Genomic DNA, 24,229 nt, shown 5'->3' with positions numbered 1-24,229 from the left:
CCAGAGCTCCTGACTCCCAGTTCACAGTGATAGCGGTCTGATCCTCACACACTTTCATTTCCATCTGCCTGTTGTAGAAGGGCCTTCTTCCTTGCAGTCCAGGCCATCTGCCCCTTCAGTTTCTCACTATCCTCCAAACGCCTGACCTGGAGAGAAGCTGGAGGGCTCATCCCACCTCATGCACAGACCACAGACTGCAAACAAAGTTAAACTACATGGGAATCTCTCTCCAAACAGGGATGCAAGTGTTTCTCTGAGGTAAGAAACCCACTAACCCCAGGTTGTTCTCAGAAGGACAGGGACCCAATACGAGAAGTGAACTGTGTTATCTCCTTTCTTGAAAGACAAGGAGTCTCCCAGTCAGCTGGCAAGTCTTGCAAGAGAGGGTCTGCAACAGGGCAACTGGGTTAGGTTCATTTTTCCCAAAGTACCGTCCACCGCGTGCAACTGGGGAGACCTGGGTTTGATCCCTGGGTTGGGAAGATCCCCTGGAGAAGAGCATGGCAAACCACTCCAGTATTCTTGCCTGGAGAGTCCCCAAGGACAGAGGAGCCTGGCGGGCTGCAGTCCATGGGGTCGCAAAGAGTCAGACATCATTGAGCGACGAAGCACACACACTGTCCACAGAACCGTCAGACTCTGACCCTTCGCTACCCCTCCTCCAGGACCACACGTGTTCCAGGCATCTGTTTCCACCGCTATCCCTGGCGGACAATTGTGCTTAAGCAGGAGGACCCGTGGGGGGAGGGAAAGCAGTGGTAAGAAGGGAATAGAAGCTCTGCCTTTACAGCCAGACAACGCGGCAGCCTAAGAACCCTGGCTTCTCAGGAAGGCCGGCGTTTAAGAAGTAGCAGCTGGACAGTCTAGTGGATAGCGCTGAGACACCTGGAAAACCAGGCCTGTGGGAGATAAGGGTCCTCCGTGCCCTTGGGGCAGCGCCAGGGCCGGAGAGACAGCGGGGCTTTGGGCCCAGATCAGGAGACCGGGGCTGGGGTTCAGACAGTCGCTCGGCTAGTCGGCCTAGGCCAGGGGAGTGTCGGGCACAGATAAATTCTCTGCATTCTTCTGGCACCGCAGCCAGGACCCAGAGAGCCTTTCCTGCAGGCGCTGTCCTGGCTCCACTCCCTGCCCAGCCCTTCTCCCTTCCTCAGCCTCTTTAGTGTTCAGCCTGCCCAGATCTCTTTCTCCTTTCCGCAGCCCCTCAAAGCCACGGAAGGATCGTTCCGGGAGACCCCGAGCTCTCCGCCTCTCCCCACCTCCCCCACGCCCCACCGCCCCAGGCCACCGGGACTGCAAGGAGTGAGGAGCCCGAGGCTCCTCTCCGCGCCTGCGCTTTGGGGAGAGTCTCCCCCCAGCAACAGCCTGGCACCGCTAAACGGCACCCAGGCGGTGGGATGCGGGTGGGGTGGGGTGCGCAGCTGGGACAAGGTCAGGGCTTTTAAAGGGGGAGGGAGACCGGCCCCCCGGAACATCCCCTCTCTGGAAAGTTTCCCTTCCGGGGCCACGGAGTGTGCGCGAGGATGGCGCGGGGGGCGGGAGGGCGTGGGGTGGGGGTGGGTAGAGTCGCGGCTGGTCCCCCTGGGGTGAGTGCGGCGGGCGCGAAGGGACGGCAGCGAGGTCCGGCAGGAAGGTGCGGCGCCCTCTCCGACCCAGGGCTGCCACGGGAGTCTTAGCCTCCATACGTCCCACCCTCGGCCCGGGGCTTACAGACCCTTCACTCGCCGCCCTTTAAATTGCAAGTGGGCCCAGAACTCACCGAAATGAGGTGCTGAGCTGGGCCAGGGCAGGCCGGATCCGCCGGGTCCATGGCCGCGGCTCTGGGGCGGGGGGCAAAGAAAAGGGGGGGTGCTGGGGCCGCCTCTTGATGTCAAGGCTTTAAAGGGGCCAGTGAACCCCGCCCCTCGCTCAGACCCCGCCTCCCCCTCCCGCGTAGCCAATCCACGTTCACTCTGGATGCGCGCCCCTCCCAGCCCCCTCCAGATGTTCCCAGGACAAGAGCTAAGTCCGCCGGGCTAGAGCGCGCTGCTTCCGCCCTGGAGGAAAGGACCTCCCCTACAGGCCATTCCCACCCCCACCCCACCACCCCCCGCATAGAGAAACAGTCTTCTCAGACCTGGCAGGGTCGGGCCTAGTAACCTCCCCAGGGCCGGGATAGGAGAAGCCAGGCTGGGCCGAGCGGTGGTGGAATGGGAGGCATCTGTAGCAGAGAAAACTAAGTAGGTGCATGCGGATTAGTGGGCATGCGCGTCTGCTTCTGTAGGGCTGGGCGTGCACGTGTATATGTGGTTGTGAGCGTCGGTGTTTGTAATTCGCTTTCCTGCATACGTGTTGGGTGTAAATCTAAGGGAAGAGGCTTGAGTGCCTGCTTGGCCTTAAATGCTCCCGCCACCCTTTTCTTCCTTCCGGATCGGGTCCTTCGAGCACTATGGAAATCTGAGCCCTGCAAACTGGTTCTGCCCCACTCAGAGCAGTGCTGGTCTTTTCCTCACTAGTTAAAGAAGAGGGAAGGCTGAGCAGAAGAAGAATACAACCTTGTTCTCAGCCACTTGCTTTCTCAGTGGGGACCAGATCCTTCCTTGTTGAACTGTTTGCTTGAAAGAGGAAAAGCCAACAGACCACCTAGGCCCCTGAAGGGCCTCAGAGTTCCCTTCTATATGATTCTCATTGGTCCTTGGTTAAATAGCTATTTGCCCTTGTCTGGATACCGGTGATGCTGGTTCTGAAGTGGGTTCTGCAGAGAAATACAAAGGGATCCCTAGCCACAGTCTCTGTGCATTTTATTAAAATTGGGGTATACACCACATTATCCAATAAATGAACATAAGAGCTGAGGGAACATTGGGTGCTCAAATTGACTAGACTTAACCAAGAATTCCACTCTGAAGGAGGCTCCTTAATTTAAAATGGAACTTGAAGGGCAGAGAGAATTTGAGTAGGATGCAGGCCAGGTAAGGACACAAGGAGATTCAGGTAGGAAAGAGCAAATTATCTGCATGGGACAATGAGCAGATACCAGTGATAGGGTGGGAAGTGGGAGAAGTTAATGGAGGAAGTTTTGTATGGAGATGAGAATAAGGATATGGATTTGACAGGACAAGTAATAAGTCATTTTGGATTCTTGAGTGTAGAGGTAGCTTGATGCAGAGTGCCTAAGTATAGTGATTATTGGAGCCTAGAAGATGGTGGTTACTCCCATCAGATCTCACCTTTGCTTTAAAGCAATTAAAAAAATAGATTTATCCTTAACATACAATAAAATTCACAGATCTCGGGTGTTTTGTTTGGTGAATTTCAACAATAATATATTCACCTATGTAACCCGCCTGAACTGTCACCCCCAAAGAATTTGGTCATCCCCCCACACAGTCAATTACCCTGTACCTACCAACACACACCCCCTGCAACTTCCTGAATTTTATCACCATCGCTGTCTGTTCTTGAATATCACATAAGTGGAATCATGTAGTATGTACTCTTTTGTGTCTATGTTCTTTAGCTTAATTATGTTTTTGCCATTCAGCCATGTGTAATCTATTCTTTTATACTGCCGAGTAATAGTCCATTGCATGACTATATCATAATTTGTTTATCCATTCTCCCAGTTGATGGATATTTGAGTGTTTCCATTTTGGGGCTATAGTGAATAAAGGTGCTCTAAATATTTTTGTACACATCTCTTTGTCAATGTAATTTCATTTTGAGAGAACTCACCTTATTTCTTATGATAGATATTGGCATCTTTGGAATCCTTCAGCATTCTTATTCATTCAGTCATTTAACATTTATTGAATAGGAATCAATGTTCTTCTAGTCCTGAGTTTTCAACAAATATGAGACATGGTGGTTTCCTGAAAAGGTTTAAAAGTCCACAAATCTGTTGCATTCCAAAGCCACGTGAAAAAACCTTAAGAGTCTACCAGGCATTTTTAACTATTCTTGGATGTTTCCAAATAGCTAAATTTTGGAAGCAAACAAGCCATCTAGATGACTTTTTACTTCACATTCAGATGTTTACCCTTGTTTAATAAACACAGCCAGAACATCTGCACTTGTCAGAACAAGTACCTATTCTCCTTAACTTAAAGGCTCTTACACACTTTAAAGTTTAGACATACAGATTTTGGCAGATTCTCTATGGTTCACAGACCTTTATCTTCACTGACAGGAGGTGAAAGAAGTATAGCTACAATTGCTCCATGCTTTCTGTCTTTGATGAGGCTTAATACACCTTAATTTCCTAATGGTATTATTCACTTAAAATTATACTTAAGTCCCAACATTGGTTTTCTGATCATAAATTGTTCTTTCTTTGTTTTTGGCTGCACTGGGTCTTTGTTCCTGTGCATGGACTGTCTCTAGTTATGGTGAATTCAGGCTACTCTTCCTTCCGATGTGCGGGCTTCTCACTGAGTTGGCTTCTCTTGTTGCGGAGCACAGGCTCCAGGTGTAGGGGCTTCAGTACTTGCAGCTCGCAGGTTCTAGAGTGCAGGCTCCGTAGTTGTGGCACATGGGCTCAGCTGCTCCAAAGCATGTGGAATCTTTACAGACCAGGGATCAAACCCAAGTTCCCTGCACTAGCAGGTGGATTCTTATCCACTGTACTGCCAAGGAAGTCTCATTAGTTGTTCTTTACCTGAGTAATCCATGTTACAAAACAAGCTAGGCCTCTTAGGTTTCTGGTTGCTGCAAGCTGTTGGTAATAAACAAGTTTGGCGGCATGGTCTAACTGTGCATATAGTGCGGAGGAATGACTGGTAGGTGGCATCTCAGAGAACCATGCCCTCACTGCTCACATCAGTACACTGAATGGGGTTCTCTACTTCAATACTATGTGGTCATTCATTGTGATTATTCATTGGTCATTCACTGGTGTTAGGGCATCTTCATTCCTCAGTTTGGCATTGTAGCCATTTGGTTACTGTGTTATTAGGCTGATGGAAAAGTAATTGCCGTTTTGGACCATGAATTTTAAATCATTATAACTAGGCTCAAACACATCTTTATCAATCAAAATAGAAACCATTACAATCGATACATTTTTACCGGTGAGAAATAAGTGTGTTTATTCCTATAGCATAAAAATCCGTGCTTTGGGGTTTGATGAACTCTTGAAAAGCATTTTCTGCCTCCTGCTGGTTGTGGAAGCATTTTCCCAGCAAAAAGTTGTCAAGATGCTTGAAGAAGTGGTAGTCGGTTGTTGAGAGGTCAGGTGAATATGGTGGATGAGGCAAAACTTTGTAGCCCAATTCATTCAACTTTTGAAGTGAATGTTAGTTGTGTGATGTGCAGTTGAGTGTTGTCAGAAGAATTGAGCCCCTTCTGTCAACCAATGCCGGCTGCAGGCATTGCAGCTTTTTGATTTGCTGAGCATACTTCTCAGATATAATGGTTTCGCTGAAATTCAGAAAGTTGTAGTGGATTAGATCAGTAGCAGACCATCAGACAATAACCATGACCTTTTTTTGGTGCAAGTTTGGCTTTGGGAAGTGCCTTGAAGCTTCTCAGTCCAGCCACTGAGCTGGTTGTTGCCAGTTGTCATATAAAATCCAATTTCATCTCACATCATAATTTGATGGAGAAATGGTTTGTTGTCATTGCATAGAATAGGAGAAGATGACATTTCAGAATGATGATTTTTTTGTGTGTGTGGTCAGTTCATGAGGCACCCACTTATCGAGATTTTTTACCTTTTCAATTTGCTTCAAATGCTGAATGACCATAGAATGGTCTACCTTGGGTTCTTAGGCAACTTCTTGTGTAGTTGTAAGAGGATCAGCTTCGATGGTCCTGTCAGTTGGTCGTTGTCAACTTCCAAAGGCTGGTCACTGTGATCTTCATCTTCAAGGCTCTTGTCTCCTTTGCAAAACTTCTTGAACCTCCACTGCACTGTACATTTGTTAGCAGTTTGGGGTCAAATGTGTTGTTGATGTCATGAGTTGTCTCCATTACTTTATGACCCATTTTGAACTTGAATAAGAAGATCACTCCAATTTGCTTTTTGTCTAACATCATTTCCCTAGTCTAAAATAAATATAAAATACACAGCAAGTAATAAGTCATTAGCAAAAAAACATAAAGCAAGAAATGTGCATTAAAATGATGCACATTTATTTAAGAATGTATTCCAATATCAAATAGCTAAGTTCAACAAGGCAAAATACACTTGTTGGTGAACTGACCCCAGTTTACAATTCCTGACGTAAGGAGACAGTTAGGTTGGTAACCTGATTTTTTTGTCTTTCCTGCTCAGTAAGAGGAAGAAAGGAGCTGGGGAAAGGCTATTATTTGGTTCATTTGCTGAATAGGAATAGATCTGTGCTAGTGCTGCTCAATTCCACATAGGACAACATGTTCTTTGGGTTTTGACAGCATTGCCAGTATGTGCTTTGAAAGCTTCTACTTGGCACAGATGGTGGATCTGCTCAGGTCCTTGAACCTCATTTTCATCATTCAAAAATTCATATTGAGTCTTTACTATATCACAGGCACTGTGCATGTAGTATTAGCTACCTAATAAGGAATTCACATGAGATATGATAAGTGATGAGATTGAAAAGATAATTAATTAGTGGACAATCATTCTTTATCCTGAAAACAGTGCAGAGCCTTTGAATGGTATTAAGCAGGATGGGAGGAGGGTCCCAATTACAACCATATTTTAAAAAGATCACTGTGGTTGCAGTGTGGAGAACAGATTAGAGAGAGCAAGACTGAAGTAAGGGAGACCAGATAGAAAGTTTCTGTAGTAACTGGGAAAAATTAGAAACTATGGGTTCTGGATTAGGAAAATGATAGGGATGATGGAGAGATGACTTAAAGATATAAATAGTATTAGAGTCAGCAGATCTTGGGATTGGAAGAGGAGGGAAGCAGAGCGCTAAGCCAAGACCTCTGGACCACTCACTGAAACATCAAAAACACCTGAAGAGCAAGTTTGGGAGAGGATATGTTCACTTCCAAACATGTTCACACTGAAATACCTGGAAGATGTCCAGGTGGAAATGTCTAGCCAAGAGGTCAGAACAACAACAACAAAACAGAGGTCAGAGCTTCCCTACCATTGTGCCTCAGGAAAAGCTTCCCAGTGTGTTGCATGTTGATCTTCTCAAGTCTCAAAGCAGCACAAGCTCCTTCCAACAGAGCACAGTCTCGGTAAGGTGGACTGCCACAAAAGCACCATCATTTTCTGCGTGTGCCATGATGTAGGAAATGCTGGGAAGTACTGATGCATGGTGATGTTAAATACTTCTGAAGCTCAGGAGAGATGTCTGGACTAGAGATAAGACACTATGAGTCATCAGAACATAGGTAATAACTAAAGCCATAGAGTGGAGGAGATCATGCAAAGAAAGACAGGAAACTGGGACAGAATCATTAGGAAGAGTAGAGAGGTGTCTGCAGAAATGGAGGAAGACAACTGGCTAAGTGCTGTCACCAGAGCCCAAGAGGTTTCCAAAAAAATGACTTAATAGTTCCTGATACTGATGTCAGGCCAGATCAGGACTTAAACATACCCACTGACTTTAGCCACATGTGGTTGGTGACTTTGGCAGAATCAAATTTTGAAGCGTTGAGAAAGATATACGAAGTAAGGGATGGAGACTAGAGGTACTTAAAACTCTCTCAAGAATTTGGGCTATGCTGAGAGGGAAAAGTTAGATAGATAGGTGGATGGGACAATGGGGGATGAGAGAGAATTATTTTTAGAAAGACACTGTTTCTTAATTTTCAGAAACATTTAAAATTAATTATTTTAAAAAAGCACTAGGTACATATGGTTTAAAAAATCAAACAATACAGAAGCAATTATTTGCTGCATTCCCTACCTCCCAAAATGAGCCATTTGAACTTTTTGGTTGATTCTTTGATATGGTTAAATATGCTTATACTTATAAAAATGAATTCTTTCATTTTTCACTTTTAAATATTGTATTACCTTCTGTGTGTATATTCTTTTTAAAAGGTAAAAAAATGGGATCTTACCATTCAAAGTGTTCTGTACCTTTCTTCTTGTACTTAAAATATCTTGGAGACATCTTTTAATACTAGCATATATGGATCTACCTTCTTCTTTTTTAAAAGTATTTATTTGGCTGCACCAGGTTTTAATTGCAGCACGTGGGATGTTTCAGTTGTGAACTTTTAGTTGTGGCTTGTGGGATCTAGTTCCCTGACCAGGGACTGAATCTGGCCTGCCTGCATTGGGAGCGCAGAGTCTTACCATTGGACCACCAGGGAAGTCCCCACCTTGTTTTTTTAAACAATTGCATAGTAATCTATTTATGGCTGTACCATACTGTTTCCTACTGATGGACATTTATTTTGTTTCCAGCTTTTCACTTTTATCAACCAGCTGTAATGGATAATATTGTATACACATCCTGACATACTTTTGTGAGTATATTCACAGGATAAGTTCCTAGCAGTGGAATTTCTAGGTATGTTCAGTAAACATTTTCAATAAATACTGACAAATTGCCTTTCAGATTGGTTATGATAATTTATATTCCCACTAATAAGGTAGAAAAATACTTACTTTCCCAAGTTCCAACCATCACTGTTTAAGAATTTCATGAATATTGCTCTAAGTGATGAAAGTATTCTTTTGTTGTTTTTATTTGCATGTAATTAATAAGGAGTAAGATTAAACAAATTTTCAGGTGTTTATCTGCCGTTATCATTTTCTGTGCATGTCTTTTTCTAATAGATGTATAAGACTTGGTTGTATTATAATGAAATTTGCCCTTTGTCACATGTATTGCAAAGTTTTCCTAGTTGGGAGTTTGTCATGTGACTTTATTGGATTTTCTTCCCCCCTTGCCTTAGGTAGTCAAATTTATTGATCTATTTCTCTATGGCTTTTGGAGTCTTGTGTTTAGAAAGAACTCCAATTTTTAAAAATTACCTTTTTTTTTCTCTAGTATGCTTATGGTTTTCTTTTTACTTTAAATATTTCATCTAGAATCTACTTACATTGGCAAAGAGCATTGTTATTTCTCACTACTGCTCAGAATGACATCTCCATTCCAGACCAGCCAGTCTGTCCTCAGTGAATAAAACACCCATTTCTGTGTACCCTTTCAGAGAGGTTCATTTACTTGGCTTATAGGGCATGCTCCTTTTCCTCTTGTTACCATTGCAAAAGCTATACAGCTCTGTCCCTTAGTAGCCCTGGGGGATTGGTTCCAAGACTCCAACTGATACCAAAATCCACGGATGCTCAAGTCCCTCATATAAAATGTAGTGTTTGCATATAACCTATGTATATCCTCCATTATACTTTAAATTATCCCTAGATTACATGTCATACCTAATATAGTATAAATGCTACATAAATAGTTGTAAATATAATGTAAATTCAAGTTTCACTTTTTGGAACTTTCTGTAATTTTTTCCCCAGATACATTTGATCCATGTTTGGTTAACTGTGTGGATGCAAAACCTACTGTTATGATGATTTCTCCTTTTCTGAAGCTCACCTGGTTACATGCTATGTATGAGCCTCTCTTTTATGCCCCTCAACTTTAACATAGTTGCTAAAATAAATCTAATCTTTAGAAGCCTGGGTTTGTTTAACTCAGGAGTCTACAACCCCTGCACCACTGACCAGATACCTGTCAGTGGTCTGTTAGGAGCCGGGCTGCAGAGCAGGAAGTGAGCAGCAGGTGAGCAAGTGAAGCTCCATCTGTATTTACAGCCGCTCCCCATCACTTACATTGCCCTCTGAGCGCCACCTCCTGTCAGATTGGTGGTAATATTAGATTCTCATAGGAGCCCGAACCCTAAGCCTAAAGTCAAGGTGGAATATCCTGAGATTGCCACAAAATAGAAATAAAGTGCACAATACATGTAATGCACCTGAATCATCCCAAAGCCATCACCGCACCCCCACCCTCGTCCATGGAAAAATTGTCTTCCATAAAATCAGTCCCTGGTGCCAAAAAGGCTGGTTTAACTGATTTCTGACCAACCCCCCCCAAACCGCCCCCCAGCCATAGCAGCTAAAAGCATGCTGGGTATATGGAAGGAACTTGATAAATTACTTTTTGATTTGACATAAATGTGTAGCATTAGCCACATGTGGCTAATAAGCATCTGAAATGTGGCTAGTCCAGACTGAGATGAGCTAGAAGTATAAAATACACACTAGAGTTTGAAGGCAGTATTAGAAAATAACATATCTCATTAATAATTTTTATTTATATTGACTGCATGTTGAAATGCTAATTCTTGAATATACTGGATTACAGATAAATATTTTTAAAGTCTATCCAGGACCATTCTTCATTCTTATTCCTCAGTAAGTCTCTTGTCATGTTTGGTATTGGTTCCTAAATTAGGCTATTTTGAGGATAAATAAAGATGATCTTTTCTTGAAGCCAAAGATATTCTTACCATCTCCAAAGGCTCTCCTAGGCCATTATACAATCATTACCCTTTTGGTACTGGGACCTCATCGTTATGAGCACTATTTACACATCTCTTTTGAAACTAACTGCTACAGATTTCAAATACAACAGTTCCTCCCCACAGGTCAGGTAAATGCTCAGCCTATAGAAATGTTAGGAGGTCAGGTTCAGATGCTGAAGCATCTCCCAAAGCTTTTAGTGACTGAAGATTCCTGTTACCCATGTTGATGGAGCCCCAGCCTATTCCTTTGGTCACTGGGCCATTTCCTGGAATCAGGAGTTATTTGGGACAGTTGCCACTTGGCTTGTAGCTCAGTCTCACTGTGGTCAGAATCCCTGTATTAGTTTCCTATTCCTGCTGTAACAAATCATTGCAAACTCAGTAGTTTAAAAACAACACAAATTTATTCTCTTACAGTTCTGGAGGTCAGAAGTCTAAAATCAAGGTATTGGCAGGGCAGCATTCCTTTTGGAGGCTTCTGGGGGGAATCCACTTCCTTGCCTTTTCTAACTTCATTTCTTGGCTCCCAGTCCTTCCTTACATCACTCGGACTTCTTGCTTCTGTCATTCCACCTACTGTGGTCAAATCTCCCTTTGCCTCCCTCTTATAAGGACACTTATGATTACATTTAGGGCCAACTCTGATAACTGGGATTACTCTCTTGATCTCAAAATCCTTAATCAAGATTCTTACTCAACACATCTGTACACATCTACAAAGTCCCTTTTGCTATGGAAGGTAGCAACCACAGGTCTCAGGGATTAATTAGGATGTGGACATTTCAGACGACCAATATGCAGCCTGCCACAGCCCCATATATATTTCTTTACCTTGCCTTGGTGAAGGGAGAGGGCATCAGCAGGGTCACAGGGCTGCAAAGTGTTCTTAAATTAAGATCAGCAGAGAAGTAGGTCAACTCACATCTGTAATCACTGCTATCACTGTGCGACCGTCATAACGATCACTTCCTCCCAGCATTGCTTCCTATAAAATGTTCTGTAAGCTGAAGCTACACTCCTATTACTTCCTCATCTTAAAAAACAAATTATTTGAAATAGTAAGATGCATGTTTTCTAGAGACGAGATGTTTTTCTCATAAGCCTTTGATCTAACAGGCATGGCTGTGATCCATAGCATGCTTAGAAGGTAACAGCACTTTGGTTTAACCATAACCATATTCTGCCAATTACTTTCATATTGTTTAGCTCATCTGGGCATAGGAAAAAGGTCTGATTATTTCAGTTGTACAGATGAGTAAACTGAAGCTCAGAGAGGTTAAATGAATTGAATAGGGTGGTCATACAATGAGTTACTGGCAGAGCCTCCTTCCAAACCAGATGTTCTTTCCACTGCAATGTTCCTAGGCCACACTCGATGCCAGATTGCTGAGAAGGATCTGACTTTTGGATTTTAATACATCCTGGAGTAGGCATTAGAATCCCTACGTCCTTAGCATGAAACCCACTTTTGGAGGTCCTATCCAGAAGTCAAAGCTAGGGGCAGATTGGAAGTTTCAGAAATTCAGGGAAAGGTTATGGATGCTGGCAAGTCAAGAGCACAGTGAGGGTAGTTAGCACTTACGGAGACCTATCAGGGTGTCTATGTTTGCAAAATGTGCTTATTTAATTGGAAGGCGGCAGCAGCAGGGCTACTACTAGGTATTAAACCTAGAATTAGACCTGATTTCTGTGAGGGAAATTCTAAGAACATCAGGCATAGCTAAGAGTGGCCTGGCTGGGTCTCTTATTCCCAGCTCTGAACACATAATTTGAAGCAGCATAGTAACTCCAAAGCATATGCTCTTTTACACTGTTTTTTGGGAATGTCTTCTCAGTCTTGATTTCTGTGACATTTCAAGGCATAGTAGTCAAGGCCCAGTCTCCGCAACTACACTGCCTAGCTTCAAAGCCCAGCTCTGCCGCTTACAAGGTGTGTAACCTTGGGAGTCACTTAACTTGTGTATGCTTCAGTTCCCACATCTGCAAAATGAGGATAATAATAGTATCTATCCCATAGGGTTCAGGATTTTAAAATTTATGTTGTCTGGCACATGGTCCTATATTATCTTTTTCTGTTTTCATTTTTTCCTGTTTCTAACCAGACCTCTTTTGGTTGTTCCTTATTTTCCTCACTCAAAAACTATTAGCAGCCCTCAAACCTAGGATCTTGTCCCCTATTACATCCACCTATTTTTGGAATTTACTACTCATTAAATCTTAATCATTCTATGTGAATGACTTCCAAATTTTTGTATCTAGTCTTTATTTGCTGCTCTCTTCCAAACTATCAATAAAGGCCTTGGAATGAACATCTTATCTCAGATATATATTTGGGAAACATTACTCAAAAATCCATGCCAAAGGCTAAGCATATTCTCCTCTCAGCTTTCTAGTTTCCCCATTTTTACAGTATCCTGGATAGTCTTTTGCTCATTCATAGGTCTCCCTTTCCTTCTCAGTACTTGAATTCTGGTGTATTTCTCTTTTGTTCACTCATATCTTCATTCAACAAGTAATTCCTGGCTGCCTACCATGTGTCAGACATTGAATTAGGGCTATACAAAAATAAGTTGAGCTTGAGGAGCTCAGTCTCCTGGTGGTGAGGAAGAGGCATCAAAACAATTATAGTATGATGAAGTAAACACTGTAATAGAGGCTTCCATGCAAAGTCCTCACTAGAGTATAGTAACAAATGTAAGTACTATAGTAGTTGGGGAAGATTTCTGAGAAAATGTAACATCTGAGCCATCTTTTAGGACAAACAGTTGAACCACACTGCAAAGTGGAAGAGGAGGGGAGAGCAAAGGCAAGCAGGAGTTTGTGCCACGAAGTTCATTTCAGTATGACTGATGTATGGAGGAAAGGCATGAAGACTAGCACTGTCCTATAGAACTTTCGGCAACAATGGGAATATTCTATATCTGTGCTGTCCAATGATCTAGTCACTAGTCACATATGGCCACTGAACACCTGAAATGTGGCTAGCAGAACTGAGGAGCTGAATTTTAAATTTTATTTCATTTTATTTAATTTAAATAGCAAGCAGCTACCTTACTGAACAGTAGTCGTTAGGCACTGGATAATGGACAAGACTCTAAGTACCTGGAAACCACTGAAGATGTACCTGGAAACCTTTGGTAGGCACCAGTCACATGGATGGAATAAGTGGAACTTACATATTATTGGTAGAATTTACTTGGCTGTATTTCAATGTGGGAAGTATAAATGAGGAGAATTAACTTAAATTTGTAGCTTAAGCAATGAGAGGATGCCAACAATTGAGATAGGATTAGGTTTGGAATAAAGGTAGTGAGTTTGCTTTTGGGATATGTTGGATTTGAGGTGCCAGATAACTATCTAGGGAAAAGTGTTAGTTACTAAGTCATGTCCGACTCTTTGTTACCCCATAGACAGTAGCCCACCAGGCTCCTCTGGAATTCTCCAGGCAAGAATACTGGAGTGGGTTGCCATTCCCTTCTCCAGGGGATCTTCCTGACCCAGAGACTGAACCCGGGTCTCCTGCATTGCAGGCAGATTCTTTACCATCTGAGCCATCAAGGGAATGTGACTACAAAACAGGGAAATATTAATCTGGAACTGTGAAGGTGGGGCTTATAACTATTGGGGGTTATTAGCGTATAGGCAGTTGTTAAAGGTATTGGAACAGAGGAAATCACCCCAGGAAAAATTTGTAGAAGAGGACTGGATGGATACTAAGGAACCCCAAGTGTTACACTGTGGTGTTTCAACTTGTGTCAGAATCATATGGGGTACTTGTTAAAAAAATTCCTCATTGTGGATGTATTTAATGACACAGAATGTACACAGAATGTATAGTTAAAACTACATTTTATGTTACATTTATTTTACCACAGTAAAAAAAAAACGCAAAAAAAAAAAAGTGCCAAAACCCCAAATCAAACCAAAATCTTAAGCCCCATTTCTGACCCGAATCACTGTTTCTGAGGATGAATCCAGGACGTCCTGGGTAATTTTTATACAAATTAAAATGTGAACCAATTGCTTAAGGGACAGAGAGAAACTAAGAGATTGGAAGAGAATAAAGGGGGAGAGGTATGACAGAGAAACCAAGGGCGAGTCGTTCAATAAGGAAGGAGTCAATAGTGTTGAATGATTCCATGGCTCAGGAGGAAGACTGAAGAGAGACCTCAGAATATGGTGTTCGGGTGGTCACCGATGAATGGGAGGGCAGGGAGCAGAGGCTCTGGCATCCTTTCTTTCAAGGACTTTGCTCATGTTTGGTGGTGAAGAGATGGAGGGAAAGATTGCATAAGGTGGAGAGGGAGATAGGACAAAGGAAAAGTTGGTGGTTTTGAAGATGAGAGAGAACTGAACATGTTGGTAGGTGGATAGGAAGGAGTCAATGAGGCCAAAGGACACCAAGAGGATCCTTAATAAAGTACACTTTGGGAAGGTAGTATAGGCCGGGATCAGGGACTTAGGCAGAGGTTATTTGGATAAAACATTACTGGGTAAGTTAGAAGTGAAAACAAGGGAAGATGAAGGGTTCAAGACTGAGGGCAAGAAAAGACTTCCTGACACCTGAAACAAAAATGGCACTAGGCGGTGGTTAGGGCACCTGCATAGATTAATGGAGCAGGAATAGAGTTAAGAGCCTGCAGAGAGGAAAAGTCTGGAAGAGTCACTAGGGTAAAAATGATCAGAAGCAGCAATATAAAAAGACTGAGAAGTAGTATTGGAGTCTAATCGAGATTGGAAATGGCACCAACCATACAATTATCCTGCACAAAATAGAAAAACTGGTTTTCCTAAATGAAGGTTTTGGTTTCATCCTCCTATTATTTAGAGACTGCTCTGGCTTCTGCTCCCTCATGCATAAAGTTCAAATTCCTTAGTAGGAACTTTTCCTAACTTCTCTTTCAAGAGGTCCAACCTCTAATTGGTGGTTCAGACTCTCTTGTTCCCTGTTCCTTCCTCTTATAACATCAACTCTGAAAACAAGATCTTAGAGATTTTTAAACTCATCAATCCAGTCAGTCTCCCTTCTTAGCTAGGTGTTTTGTTTTTCCATCTTCTCTCCACCAAATCTGTTTCTACCTTCCACTTTCCCTTGGAATAGACTCATGGGTGTTTTAAAAATTGACACCTGTCAGACATCAGTGACACCTGTTCCACAGCACAGATGCTACAGCCATCCAGCTGCAGGCTGCATTTTGTGTACGCTTCCCTGCGTATATTCCAATCCCCATAGTGGTATGTGTCTCCATGCTGGTGTGCTTTGGCAGAGGTCCCTGACAAGAAAGTCCTAAATTAACTTACTCACTGGCATGTTTTCGGCTTTGAGCTTGGGTGAGGTTCTTTTTCTTGAGCTGAAATCTCCAAGGGTAGAGTGGTTAAAGGCAGAAGTTTCTTTTCTACTCCAGATTCACAGGGTATTCTCAGTCATACTCAAGTCACTTTTATTATATATAATTGTATATACTGTATACAATCCCACTTCATTCATTTGTACCAGATGAATTTTGAGTTCATGATTTAAATCTTTTAAACACTTTGTAAATGCTAGTCAATGTATCTTGGCTAGTACTGTATCTGTGACTACTGTGCTCAGCCTGGGCGTGCTGGAAACTTGACCTGCTCTGGAAAGATATTTTTCCTACCAAAGCTCCCCTTTAGACAGGCTAGTGTCTTTTCATTCCAGACTGTATTGTGAGGTTTTGCCTCATAGACAGGATAAGTCTAGAAGAAGCCTGAAGAAGGCAGATCAGATTCAAGTAGCCCAGGGAACAGATACATTCTAAGGCTAACCTTGTATAAGTTTTCCTAAATAATCATCAAAAGCATCCCCTTCCATATCCCAGAAGCACTTTCTCCAGGTCACCTCCTTCCAGACAGCCCAGGTCATTGCCCCTCAGATATAGTCTCCTCAGGGATCATCCCCCCAAATGGGGAACAGATAATGATTTGTTTAGTTCCATGTCCTGGACATTTACAAAACTTCTGCCAGGTTTGGAGGCTGCCTAACTACCAGGAGTTAAGGAGAGTGAACTTAATTTTTTTTTTTTTGAACTTAATTTTTATATAAAACTCTTTCAATATCTCTATCCTGGTCTTACCGCCCTCCCATCTCACTGTCTCCAGAATCTTATCCTGTTCCTTTCTTTTCCTTCGTCTATCAGTGACTCAGGGATCGGTTGAGTCTCTGTGGCTTGTTTTGTCCTGAAGAGCAGAAGGCTTCGGTCCCAGTTGGTGTTGCCAAAGCAGCATACTAATTCCATGCCATGGTCCTGGGTCAAGATGTGCACAATCTGACTGGCCATATCACCTCGGATGGCCAGGGAGCGGAAGTGGTCAAAATCATGGAGGCCCAGCTTCCGGAGACGCCTTGCAGCTGCCCGGTAACACTTCCAGGGCTGTGGCTCCACAAGGAGGTAGCGGCATAGGGAAGAAAGGTGGGCCAGGAATTCCCATAGGCCTTGGTCCCCATGGTTCAGATGAATCCACATGGTTACTGACATGCAGAAGCCAATATCAAAAACTGAGCGTCCAAACTGGCTCAAGAAAGAGCTCAGGAGAACTTTCCGGGTTCTTTGATTCATGAAGTCCAGGGTAATAAAAGTCAAGCCATCAGGAAAAGGGCATTCTTTTTCAGCTCGTTCCACCAGGACAGGATCTATGTCGCAGCAGAGGAGATGGAGTTCTCTTGAGGCATCTGAGCAGGTCTCCCCATCATGTAGGGAAAGGAAATGTTTGTACAGAGCCACACTCAGATCCTAGAGGAATCCAAAAGAGCTTTGTCATTGCAGCTTTCGACCAGTGAATGGAAGAGAAACCTGTACCTCTTAGCCTCTCATTGAATCACTTACTCCTGGCTTTATGGGATGTTAAGGTTCTTAAACTATAGCCTAAGGAGGTTGCCCCCCAAAGTTTTCCACAGAGCAGGCTGTCAAAGCCCTCCAGGGGTCTCAGGCTGTAATGCATCATCTCTATACCTTCCTGACACTGATGGGTTGCATGGTTGAAAGTTATAGCCCAATGGATGCAGCAAAGGAGTCCAGAGCAATATTTTCCAGCTTAAGTAACATGCTATCTTTTTTTTTGGGGGGGGGGGGGGCGGTAACTCATACCCCAGGGAGAAGCAAAATATCTAAGAGGCATAATAACCATGCTCCCTGCCAGGAAGGTGAGGAAGAGAGCAAGCACCATCTCATAAAAATCTACTCCTCAGACTTGTGGTTGGGAAACTCTGGATTCCAAAAAGTCCTCATTCAGCCTTCACTCTGCATCTTCAGTTTTACTACATGTCTTACACTTCACCACCCCTTTTTGAGACTCACTCTGCTTTTGTATCCATTATCCCCAAAAGTCACTGCTGACCTTCTTCGAGCCAAATCCAACGATTTGATTTTCACCACCTTAGCACCTTTTAGACTCTTAAGTCACTATCTCCTTTCTCTAACTTTGACTTCTATAATCATTATAACTAACTCAAATTTGTGTTCTAATCTGTTTTTTCCAAGGCATTTTTCTATTCACTATCTCATCTGCTCTGTGCAACAATCCTGTGAGGATAATATATAACCCCTTTGTGCAGGTGAAGAAAGTGTAGCTGGAAACAACCCAGATGTCCAATAATAGTAGCAGGGATTAAGATGGTATACCAGATAGCAATTAAAAATGAAGGAATTCAGCTCAGTGCAGCAACATGGATGACTCACGAAAACACATAATGCCGAATAAAAAAGCAGGACACAAAAAGAAAATACATGGCAAGCTTCCATTTATATGAAGTTTGAAAATGTATAAAATTAAACTACATTGTTTAGGGATACAAAAATAGTAAGCTATAAAAAAAGCAAGGGAACAGTAATAATAAAAGTTGAGCTCTCTGGGTAGGGAGGGGGGTGTATGAGCAGGGAAAGGCATATGGGAGACTTCTTGGGTTGCTGATATTTTATTCTTGATACAGACATTAGTCATCAAAGTTTCTGCTTTATAATAATTCATAAAGTGTGAATTTATGTTTTGTGCACTGTTCTCTATGTGTGGCGTAGTTCACACACACAAAAAAAACCCCTGTATTTTAAAAATTATGGCTCAGAGGACAGTCCAATGTCACATGGTTATGATATGGCAAGATTTAGGCAACATTAAGTTCTTTACTCCATAACAGGCTTCTCATATTTAATAGGCCTTCACATCACCTAGGGATCTTACTAAAATAAAAATGTTGAATTAGTAGATCTGGGTTGGGAACTGAGATTCTGTATTTCTAATAAGCTTCCAAGTCATGCTGATGCTATAGTTCAAGGACCACATTTTGAGCAGGAAGATTCTATAGTATTCTGCTTAAAATTTTCTTCCTCTCTCTGTATTTATTTCTTTGTTTCCCTCCTGTTAGCTGATCCTGGGTGTACCGTATTAAAAAAAAAAAATCTTTTGACCATGCATGCATGGCATGTGGGACCTTAGTTCCTTGACCAGGGATCAAACCCGTGCCCCCTGCATTGGTAGACTCTTAAACCACTGGACCACCACGGAAGTGCTGGGTGTATTCCTTGTTTGATCAGTCATTTTCATCACATCAGTCCCTCCTCTACCACATCTCTTAATACTCTCCATTCTTAATTCTTGAATCTTAGAGTTCCCAGGAAGCTTAAAAAAAAGAAAATACAGACTCAAGGTCTCAATCCCCAAGTTTCTGATTCAGTAGGTCTAGAGTAAGGCCTAGTTTTTAAGATTTAAACAAAGTACCCCCAAAATTATGGCACATCTATACAAAAAAATATTATGAAGCTACTAAAAAAGAATGCAGTGACATGAGTGATCTCCAAATTACTAAACGAAGAGAAAGGTGCAAAATAGTGTGCTATTATTTGTAAAACTAGAAGAGGTGAGATATTTATACATACATAGATGTCTGTGTACACACAGGCCACATACTCGAGAAATTATAAATAGCAGTTGCCACTGTGTACAGGAAGAGGCTTTCCTGGTGGCTCAGACATAAAGAATCTGCCTGTAGTGCAGGAGACCTGAGTTCAATCCCTGGGTCTGGAAGATTCCCTGCAGAAGGAAATGGCCACCCACTCCAGTATTCCTGCCTGGAGAATTCCATGGACAGAGGAGTCTGGCAGGCTACTGTCCACGGGTTGCAGAGTCGGAAACGACTGAGCAACTATCATCATGGGTAGAGGAGGATTTAGGGTCAGGAGTAGAGACTTGCTATGTATCCCTTTGTATTTTGAATTGTTATCAAGTATTAATATAAGCATCTTTTCTTAAGTGCAAAATAATAAACTCCCTAACTATATAGCCAAGTTTAGGAACCACTGCTCTAGTTAACTGCAACTATGTCTTGGCTCCTAACGTGCACGTATAGCACTTTCAACTTTAAAATCTCTTGTGGTTTCCTAATGCCTTTCATGAAACCCCAAATCTGATATCCAGTTTCTCTTTTCCATTGTTTTCCCCTTCTGATTTCATATATCATCACAGTAGAGAAATGTCTGCAAAGGATAGCCAGACACTCATCTCTACTCATTCCAGCTTTTAGCCTGTGTCCAAATGCAACCTCCCCTCCCATTTACCAGCTGTGTCCCTACAGCCCTCAACCTTCTACTAAAGTCTCTTCTGCCTAAGGCCAGAAACAGGGTAAAATTTTCCTTACCCCTTCCCCTCCTGGTCTGGAAAGGAGTGATGGTATTAACTTTGTGAAGCATCTGTAATCATAGGGTCGGAATGCCTGCTCCTCTAGGATATCCTAGTGACTACAAATAGGTGCTAGACTCCGCTGTTTTGCTTGTGGTCTGACTATAATTCTTATGCCTAAGAATACTTTGTGGTAAGAAAATGTGGCAAAGCCTTCCTCTAACAGGATGCTTTATTTTCTTTCTCGATCTTCTCCACTGTACTCTGCCAATTGATTGCTTTTAAAATATCCACTTGGCTCCAGGGTCCATTCTGCACTGTTTCACATTTATCTTAATTTCAGGCATGATTCTGTCACCCCCGGGTCATCTCATCCACTAAACCAATCCCAACCCTACGCTTCCAAACGTGGGTCTCAGGCAGTCCCCTCTCCTCCAGCAAGTCGCCAGCCACGTTGGACAGGAGGCAACAGCCGGAAGCCCAGGCACTGTGGCCCTGCCCACCCGGGGTTCGGCTGTGATGCTGCAACTGCGGAGGCGGGACGCAGGAATTCCGAACGAATTTGAAAATGATTCCTCCCCCAGATTCCTAAAAGAGATGGTGTTAGGAGCCGGGAGGTCCTGTAGCAGCAGCAAGGGGTCGAACGCTACACCTTTAAACTCATTTTGGGAACGCTGGGAGAGGTGTAATACCACGCCCAGGACGAAAGCCCAGCGGACTTGAAGGCTGCCAACCTCTCGGCTCAACCGACGTCCGATTCCTCCCCCGGCACTCACCCCGGAGTTACACCCCACGTCGAGTCCCAGGATCGGCCTTGTCTCGGAACTCTGAGGGAAAAGCCGGCGAAGCAGCTCCGGGGGTAGGAGGCGGAGCCGTTGCTCTGGAGGGTGGAAGCGGGAATAATGAGGGAAATTTCCGAACGGGGCTGCCCCAGGTTCCAGAACTCGCGGTTTCTCTTCCGCCGCGGTCTTTTCAACGCCCCCCGTGGCCTGCTCCGTGGACGCCGCCATTAGTCTCAGTCTGGCCTCTGAGTCCCCTCGGAACCGGAAGTCTGGAACCTGCAGGCCGCCCGGGCTCCAGCGCGCCTGCGCTGAAAGGCAACGGGACCGAGTATAAAGGCGGCCTCCCATGAGCGAGCGCGGGAATTAGGGGTTTGCGCTGTGTAGTGGTATCCTCGCCATAACCTGGGAGGTGGTTAGTAATATTATTCTGCTTTTTTTGGTGAGACAAGCGCAGAGAGGTTGAGTGACTTGCTCAAGCCAACGGCCTACCCAGAACAAGGCATTTAATGGGATTTGGAAATCTATTTTGGTCCAACTTCCTTCCTTTACAAGTGCATAAAGTGAGACCCAGAAATTAGAAATTACTTGCCCAGGGTCGCACGGGAATATGTGACCCAAAAACTTGCACCCATTCATCCTGTGATTCCAGGAAAGGGTAGCCAGAAACTATGGGTCACTTGAGGTGCCAAAGACCCAGATAGCCCAGCCTGCCACGTGGGTCAGGTGGACAGGGGGCAACTGGAGACTGTGAGCTCTTGAGAGGTAAGGACTGTGCCTTAAGAGCCAGTACATAAGAGTGCGTAACAAACGCCAGGCACTTTTCTAAACCTTTTACATGTATTTTTTTAATCCTCGAATCAACCCTGTGAGGAAAGAACCATAACTAATACCCCTTTTATATAGATGAGGACATTGAGGGACTGCAGAGTTAGTAATTTGTCCAAAATGAAACAGTTAGAAATGATAGCACCAGGATTTGAACCCAGGTACTTTGGTTCTAGAGATTGTACTTGTAACCATTATGTTATTCTCAGCCTGAATTCTCTTGTTGTTCAGTTGCTCACTTGTGTTGTACTCTTTGTGACCCCATGGACTGCCACATGCCAGGCTTCCCTGTCCTTCACAATCTCCCTGAATTTGCTCAAACTCATGTCCATTGAGTGGATGATGCCATCCAACCATCTCATCCTCTGTTGCCTTCTCCTCCTCCTGCCCTCAATCTTCCCCAGCATCAGGGTCTTTTCCAATGAATTGGCTCTTTGCATCAGGTGGCCAAAATATTGAGGCTTCAGCTTCAGCATCTGTCCTTCCAATGAATATTCAGGACTGATTTCCTTTAGGATTGACTGGTTTGATCTCCTTGCTGTCCAAGGGACTCTCAAGAGTCTTCCCCAACACCACAGTTCAAAAGCATCAATTCTTCAGTGCTCAGCCTTCTTTATGGTCCAACTCTCACACCTGTGCATGACTACTGGAAAAACCATAGCTTTGAGTATACGGATCTTCATCAGCCAATGTATTGTCTACGTTTGTCATAGCTTTTCTTTCAAGGAGCAAGCGTCTTTTAATTTCATAGCTGCAGTCACCATCTGCAGTGATTTTGGAGCCCAAGAAAATAGTCTGTCACTGTTTCCATTGTTTCCCCATCTGTGTGCCATGAGGTGATGGGACTGGATCCATGATCTTAGTTTTTTGTATGTTGAGTTTTAAGCCAGCTTTTTCACCTTTCATCAAAAGACTCTTTAGTTCCTCTTTGTTTTCTGCCATTAGGGTGGTGTCATCTGCATATCTGAGGTTATTGTTATTTCTGCCAGCAATCTTGTGATTCATCAGCTTGTGATTCATCCAGCCTGGCATTTCATATGATGTACTCTGCATATAAGTTAAATAATCAGGGTGGCAATATACAGCCTTGATGTACTCCTTTCCCAATTTTGAACCAGTCTGTTTTTCCATGTCTGGTTCTAACTGTTGCTTCTTGACCTGCATACATGTTTCTCAGGAGGCAGGTAAGGTGGTCTGGTATTCCCAACTCTTTAAGAATTTTTCACAGTTTGTTGTGATCCACACAGTCAAAGGCTTTAGTGTAGTCAATGAAGCAGAAGTAGATGTTTTTCTGGAATTCTCTTGCTTTTTCTATGGTCCAGTGGATGTTGGCAATTTGATCTCTGGTTCTTCTGCCTTTTGTAAATCCAGCTTGTGTATCTGTAAGTTCTTGGTTCATGTATTGCTGAACCCTAGCTTGGAGGATTTTGAGCATAATCTTGCTAGCATATGAAATGAGTGCAACTGTATGGTATTTTGAACATTCTTTGGCATTACTCTTCTTTGGGATTGGAATAAAAACTGACCTTTTCCAGTCCTATGGCCACTGCTTAGTTTTCCAAGTTTGCTGGCATATGGAATGCAGCACTTTAACAGGATTAAATCTTTTAGGATTTGAAATAGCTCACCTGGGGTTCCATCACCTCCACTAGCTTTGTTTGTAGTAATGTTTCTTAAGGCAAACTTGACTTCACACTCCAGGATGTCTGGCTCTAGGTGAGTGACTGCAGCATTATGGTTATCCAGGTTATTAAGACCTTTTTTTGGTACAGTTCTTCTGTGTATTCTTTTTTTTTTTTTGGTCTCACTTAATTCTTTTTTTTTTTTCCATTTATTTTTATTAGTTGGAGGCTAATTACTTTACAATATTGTAGTGGTTTTTGTCATACATTGACATGAATCAGCTATCTTCTGTGTATTCTTGCCACCTCTTCTTAATCTCTTCTACTTCTGTTAGGTCCTTACCATTTCTGTCCTTTATTGTGCCCATATTTGCATGAAATGTTCCCTTGTTATCTCTAATTTTCTTGAAGAGATCTCTAGTCTTTCCCATTCTGTTGTTTTCCTCTGTTTGTTTGCATTGCTTACTTAAGAATGCTTTCTTATCTCTCCTTGCTATTCTTTGTAACTCCACATTCAGGTGGATATATCTTTCCCTTTCTTCTATGCTTACTATAATGCCTGGTCCAAAGATGCTTAATAAGTATTTGTTGAATGGAAACTCCGTATTAACAAATGATATTGGGAAAACTGGATATCCATATGCAAAAAGATGAAAGTGGATTCTTACTCAAAAATCAACTCAAAATGGGCTAAGGACTTAAATGTAAGACCTGAAACTACAAAAGCAAGAAAAAAAATCACAGGGGAAAGACTTCAAGACTGATTTTGGTAATGATGTCATAGATATGATGTCAAGAGCACAGACAACAAAAGCAAAAATAGACAAATGGAGCTATGTCAAATTAAAAATTTCTACACAGCAACAGAAACCATTAACATTGAAAAGATAACTTATGAAGTGGGGGAAAATATTTCCCAAGCTATTTATCTGATAAGGGATTAATTTCTTAAATATC

At 43.0% G+C, this 24,229-nt stretch overlaps 2 protein-coding genes across 4 annotated transcripts in view; both read right to left on the bottom strand.

Moving 5' to 3' along the window:
- NCKAP5L (NCK associated protein 5 like) overlaps positions 1 to 1,904 on the bottom strand; it is a 35,311-nt gene extending 33,407 nt beyond the window's left edge. Inside the window, exon 1 of one of the 2 annotated variants that reach the window (XM_065934464.1) lies at positions 1,757 to 1,904. The gene's annotated coding sequence lies outside the window, so the exon portion shown is untranslated. The remainder of the gene's footprint in view (positions 1 to 1,756) is intronic. The other variant, XM_065934463.1, reaches the window with a different exon arrangement.
- Positions 1,905 to 5,689: 3,785 nt separating this feature from the next.
- On the bottom strand, positions 5,690 to 21,086 carry BCDIN3D (BCDIN3 domain containing RNA methyltransferase). 2 transcript variants are annotated; one of them, XR_010663059.1, is made up of 3 exons: positions 20,820 to 21,086; positions 15,712 to 17,165; positions 5,690 to 6,021 (listed from the first exon to the last, which is right to left on the bottom strand). XR_010663059.1 is itself a non-coding variant. In XM_065934459.1 (2 exons), the coding sequence occupies exons 1-2, from the start codon at positions 21,051 to 21,053 to the stop codon at positions 16,521 to 16,523; spliced, it is 879 nt and encodes a 292-aa protein (XP_065790531.1). In that variant the 5' UTR covers positions 21,054 to 21,086; the 3' UTR covers positions 10,343 to 16,520. The 2 variants fall into 2 exon arrangements, 1 of the variants encoding a protein (XP_065790531.1); XM_065934459.1 differs by lacking the exon at positions 5,690 to 6,021 and having other exon boundaries at positions 10,343 to 17,165.
- Positions 21,087 to 24,229: the final 3,143 nt, after the last annotated feature.

The sequence above is a fragment of the Muntiacus reevesi genome, chromosome 4 (assembly GCF_963930625.1).
Source record: "Muntiacus reevesi chromosome 4, mMunRee1.1, whole genome shotgun sequence".
Classification (NCBI taxonomy): domain Eukaryota; kingdom Metazoa; phylum Chordata; class Mammalia; order Artiodactyla; family Cervidae; genus Muntiacus; species Muntiacus reevesi.
The sequence above is the reverse complement of the archived record's forward strand: the minus strand, read 5'-3'. Positions and strand labels throughout refer to the sequence as shown.

Bases quoted from the DNA above. Each gene is read 5' to 3' on its own strand.
- BCDIN3D (XM_065934459.1), bottom strand. From the start codon at position 21,053: ATGGCGGCGTCCACGGAGCAGGCCACGGGGGGCGTTGAAAAGACCGCG. The intron at 17,166-20,819 runs GTGAGTGCCGGG...GGATTCCTCTAG, and splicing joins ACGTGGGGTGTAACTCCGGG to GATCTGAGTGTGGCTCTGTA.